The sequence below is a fragment of the Hipposideros armiger genome, unplaced genomic scaffold (genome assembly GCF_001890085.2).
Source record: "Hipposideros armiger isolate ML-2016 unplaced genomic scaffold, ASM189008v1 scaffold_310, whole genome shotgun sequence".
NCBI classification, from domain to species: Eukaryota; Metazoa; Chordata; class Mammalia; order Chiroptera; family Hipposideridae; genus Hipposideros; species Hipposideros armiger.
In genome coordinates, this window is record NW_017731660.1 from 1,217,392 (window position 1) to 1,220,590 (window position 3,199).

A 3,199-nucleotide genomic window follows, 5' to 3' on the forward strand; every position below is an offset into this window, starting at 1 on the left:
CGCCCCCCACCTCTCCCTCCGGGCTCTGAGTCTGTCCTGGGCAGGCGCAAACTCTGAGCTCCCTCCTCAGCACTGCTGAGACTAGACTCAACTTTTTCTCGTTTTTGGGCTCTTGTACAATTAGCTGTGCATTTGTAAGAGAAAAAAAGTACCCGGGCAGGATAAGACAATGCTCGCCTCACTGAGACTCCACACCAGTGCAGAGAGCTGCCAGGAAGCATTACTGCAGAACTGCACATACTTTCTACCATTTGCAGGCCTAGCGCTTCTGCCCAGCAAGTTCTGGGACCTATGGGAATTTCTCCTGTCACGACACTTGTGTTACAAAAGACAACTTAAATTTTGCTTGTTACAGAACTTTTGATGACAGGGTAGAACATAACTCTTTTGCATTTCAAGTGCCCTCATCATAAGGAGAGGGGTTCAAGTACATGACCTACAAGGTCCTTTCAGTACCAAATACCTGATGCTACTGTGATTCCTGTAAAAATATGACCAGAAACACGCAAGACTGGAACAGTCTTATTTGTGCTTTAGATGTACATCTGAAGTTTAAGGAAACAATAAAAAAGTTTACTTACTGATGAGTGGTCTGGTAAAGAGGATTTTTCTAACTCTGGAAGGCTTGAAATTATTGTGGTTCTATTGCCTCTTTCAGTAGCTACGAGTTCTATTGATAAACCATCTCCTATGATGTGCCAACTTTTTATCATCAACTTAAAAAAGAGAAAGATATGAGTGATCAATGCAGCATAGCATAAAATCCTTAAATGTGATTTAGAATAAAAACTTTTTTTTTTACCTCAATTGGATTGCTGTTTATAATTGCAAATAAAATATTACTTGCTTCTGTAGCACTCAGTACACCAAAATCTATGAAACGCTCCTCTATTTTGGGAGGTAATACAAAGTACTGGAAAGATATAAAAGAACTAGATTAAATATAAAAATCACACTATATAAGAGAATGTTATCAAGAGAAAGTGACTGTTAAGATAGACTAAAGTTTCTATATTTTATTTAAATATGCATACATACACACATATAAAATATAACTAAGAACTTTGTACAATGAAAATATTTTCAGTAATCAAAATGAAAACTCTCGTGGTCTCTGCTGAACAGCTGTGTCCTCTGAAGGCACATAAAGAAGCAAGAAGCTGAAGTACTAGGAAGGTAAGTGGAGGAAGCCCTAGAGGATTAGGCAAAAAGTCCTTGGTCTTAGTATACATCATGCATTCTCGAAAACAGCTACAAATACATAATCATTTAAGCAAAATAAATGAAGGAGCAGGGTACTATTGAAGGCCCCTCCAGCCCCCAAATTCTTTTTGGAGAACCACATTTCTATGTTTGCATTTTCTTTTTATCTTGCATATCAGTTTCACTTCTTATCTAAATTTCCTTCACTGACTACTCTAAGAACACTTTAGATTTTTTTCCTGGCTTATTTTTTGTACTAGAAAGACCTTTATTCTTCCCTTCTGTGCCGTGGTTAGACTACCATTCCACTTGGGTATTTTTACCACCTTCCTTTTCTTCACCCTGCTACTTCCTGGTTTTGGAAATCTATTTCCTACATAATTCCCTCTTCAACCTCCTTGTATTGTTTTTTTCCTGCTCATTCGTTTTTTCCCCATGTTGTTCATTTTTAGCTTCCCCATGATTATAACAGATTAACAGCAAAATCAAGAGAAAGCAGAATGTGAAGAGGATTTAAGTGGAGACTGTAACTAGAGGATTCAAGTGTAGTGCAAGGGGAGATGGCTGCTGGGAAGGGTGAGAACCAGTTATATGGAAAGTACTGAGTAGGAAGGAATGAGGCCTACTTGTAAAGCACAGAAAATGGTAAAATGCAAGGGTGCCTACTGATGATGACTGCCTACTGATATCTGAAAACACAGAAGATGGGTAGTGGGTTTATATTCTAAAGGTAGATAACATACTTACATCTAAAAAGCCTGTATATACTCGCACAGGCAAATGAAATTTAGAGGCATTGGTAATAAGTAAGATGTTGTTATCTACATGCATGGATGATGTGGACGGTATAAAAAACAGGGTAAAAATATATCCTGATTCATTTGGAAGAATTAAGACTGGTTTGCTGAAGTTGTGAACCTAGGGAATGATGGGAGAGAAAAAAACATGTCAGCATCATCTAGTTGGAAGATCAGTAAAGTTAAAAGTATAAGGGTCCCATACATACTTTAAACATTGTTTTAGCTTCTTCTGGTAGCAATACATCATGAATGAGGATCGCAAAACTGAAAGTATTAGTAAGATAAATTGGCCTTTCCACAGGGTCGGCAGGACTGTCTCGGATGTGAAATAATGTTGCAGCGTGATCAAATCCCAAATAACTATTTGAAAAAAACAAAAACATAAACAAAATAAATCATTTTTTTATTTCTATGCATTAATTAGAAATCTAAGTTCTTTTGTTGTAATAATTTATTTAGCATAAATAATTATTAGAGAATTAGAACTATAAATATTTCAGTGATTGACCACATGATTTAAAACAAAATTTAGCTTGCAAAATATTGAAATGTTATATAAAGAACTATTCTCTACAGAATTGTATGTCATAAAAAATGAAAACCAAAAATGTATTAGCAGAAAAGTTTTAAGCTACTTTAAAAAGAATCCAGTTTATTACTCAATTGCATCCAGCTTTGTTAAAATGAGCCCCCACCAATATGAAGACATTTCTCTAAAGAGGCCATACAGATGGCCAACAGGCATATAAAAAAATGTACAACCTCATTAATCATTAGAGAAATGCAAATAAAAGCCACAATGAGATACCACCTCACTCCTGTCAGAATGGCTATCATCAATAAATCAATAAACAACAAGTGCTGGAGAGGTTGTGGAGAAAAGGGAATCCTGGTACAATACACTGTTGGTGGGGATGCAGACTGGTGCAGCCACTATGGAAATCAGTATAGAGGTATTTGAAAAAACTGAAAATGGAACTGCCTTATGACCCAGCAATTCCACTCTTAGGTATCTATCCAGAGAAACGCAAGACACTAATTCGAAAAAATATATGCACCCCTATGTTCATTGCAGCGCTATTTACAATAGCCAAGACTTTGAAACAATCGAAATGCCCATCGGTAGACGACTGGATTAAGAAACTGTGGTACATTTATACAATGGAGTATTACTCCGCTATAAAGAAGAATGAAAT

At 36.4% G+C, this 3,199-nt stretch overlaps 1 protein-coding gene across 2 annotated transcripts in view; it reads right to left on the reverse strand.

Moving 5' to 3' along the window:
* TMEM131 (transmembrane protein 131) overlaps window positions 1-3,199 on the reverse strand; it is a 206,234-nt gene that overhangs the window by 66,357 nt on the left and 136,678 nt on the right. For both annotated transcript variants that reach the window (XM_019660042.1, XM_019660041.1), the window contains exons 14-17: window positions 2,210-2,363; window positions 1,951-2,121; window positions 803-913; window positions 582-716 (exon numbers count right to left, since the gene is read on the reverse strand). In XM_019660042.1, the coding sequence (XP_019515587.1) occupies window positions 582-716; window positions 803-913; window positions 1,951-2,121; window positions 2,210-2,363 (571 nt within the window). The remainder of the gene's footprint in view (window positions 1-581; window positions 717-802; window positions 914-1,950; window positions 2,122-2,209; window positions 2,364-3,199) is intronic.